The following is a 1,438-nucleotide window of genomic DNA, read 5'->3' as shown; positions in this document are numbered from 1 at the left end:
TGATCTATACTTATAGATCAGTGTCTGATCTATACTTATAGATCAGTGTCTGATCTATACTTATAGATCAGTGTCTGATCTATACTTATAGATCAGTGTCTGATCTATACTTATAGATCAGTGTCTGATCTATACTTATAGATCAGTGTCTGATCTATACTTATAGATCAGTGGCTGATCTATACTTATAGATCAGTGTCTGATCTATACTTATAGATCAGTGGCTGATCTATACTTATAGATCAGTGTCTGATCTATACTTATAGATCAGTGTCTGATCTATACTTATAGATCAGTGTCTGATCTATACTTATAGATCAGTGTCTGATCTATACTTATAGATCAGTGTCTGATCTATACTTATAGATCAGTGTCTGATCTATACTTATAGATTAGAGTCTGATCTATACTACATAGATCAGTGTCTGATCTATACTATAGATCATTAGCTGATCTATATTATAGATCAGTGTCTGATCTATACTGTAGATCAGTGTCTGATCTACTATACAGATCGGTCTCTAATCTATTTATACCATAGATCAGTCTCTGATCTATACTTAACTGGCTAAATTTGCTAGATTTTTTGTTAAATTTTAAATCTTTATTTAAAAATTTCAAAACATTCCTTTATAATTCTCATTTAGTTTAACATTTAACACAACAAGCTGGGAATACGCCATTATAATTGTTCTTATTCTCACAAGTTACAGGGAAGGTTTTACATCTGAAATTTTTAATTAAAAAATATTAGAAAATTTCCAATGAATAATTACTTTTTTTCTTACTCTTCAATTTGATTGGTAAAAGTTTCGCTGCAAGTCACCTTCTTTAAACATTTACCATCCTTACCAAAGTCTACATATTCTTCACCTTTCTTGGTATAAGGAAAATATTTCAAGAAAATCATTTCATCTTCAGCATTCTTATAACCACAAACCGGCTGGGAAGTGCCACTGGAAACTAAATCAAATTTTCTATTAAAAAAATTAAAAAACAAATTATTTCACAAAATTCACAAACCTGATATTTGATTAACAAATACAGCCACCAATAAAACGGTTAATCCCAAAATTAATTTCATTTTGTTTAAAAAAATTAAATAAATTTTAAATTTAATATTCCTCCAACACTTGTTGTATTTGAAATGAATTGTATTTTAGAAAACTGGTAGCTTTTTATACGCTCTTGTCTTAATTTTAATTAAGCATTTAATAAGAAAATTAACAACAAAAATAAACAAAAAGCTGCACAAATATAAACAAATTAATATGAATATAAGTGTAGTATAATTAAACCTAGATTGTTTATTGTAAATCTAGCTAAAGTCTTAATGAAGGTGATTAGATCATAGATGATTTATTTTTTTTTTTTTTTGTTATTTTTACACAGCATCTGCCGACACTATTTTTTATTAAATGAGATCAAAATGCAAGAA

The 1,438-nt window shown here is 27.6% G+C and overlaps 1 protein-coding gene across 1 annotated transcript; it reads right to left on the bottom strand.

Annotated features, from left to right (window-relative positions):
• Window positions 1-589: 589 nt before the first annotated feature.
• On the bottom strand, window positions 590-1,184 carry LOC119612284. The gene is made up of 3 exons (XM_037968041.1): window positions 1,024-1,184; window positions 789-963; window positions 590-727 (listed from the first exon to the last, which is right to left on the bottom strand). Exons 1-3 carry the CDS (start codon window positions 1,082-1,084, stop codon window positions 649-651), a joined length of 315 nt encoding a protein of 104 aa, XP_037823969.1. The 5' UTR covers window positions 1,085-1,184; the 3' UTR covers window positions 590-648.
• Window positions 1,185-1,438: the final 254 nt, after the last annotated feature.

The sequence above is a fragment of the Lucilia sericata genome, unplaced genomic scaffold (assembly GCF_015586225.1).
Source record: "Lucilia sericata isolate MDLA Ls3-8-SP2 unplaced genomic scaffold, ASM1558622v1 Contig001643F_arrow, whole genome shotgun sequence".
NCBI classification, from domain to species: domain Eukaryota; kingdom Metazoa; phylum Arthropoda; class Insecta; order Diptera; family Calliphoridae; genus Lucilia; species Lucilia sericata.
Note: the sequence above shows the minus strand (reverse complement) of the source record. Positions and strands in the feature narration are given on the sequence as shown.

Excerpts from the sequence above, each read along its gene's own strand:
- LOC119612284 (XM_037968041.1), bottom strand. The coding sequence starts at position 1,084 with ATGAAATTAATTTTGGGATTAACCGTTTTATTGGTGGCTGTATTTGTT. Across the intron at positions 964-1,023 it reads ATTTGTTAATCAAATATCAG|TTTCCAGTGGCACTTCCCAG; the intron begins GTTTGTGAATTT and ends AATTTGATTTAG. Across the intron at positions 728-788 it reads TTTACCAATCAAATTGAAGA|ATGTAAAACCTTCCCTGTAA; the intron begins GTAAGAAAAAAA and ends TAAAAATTTCAG.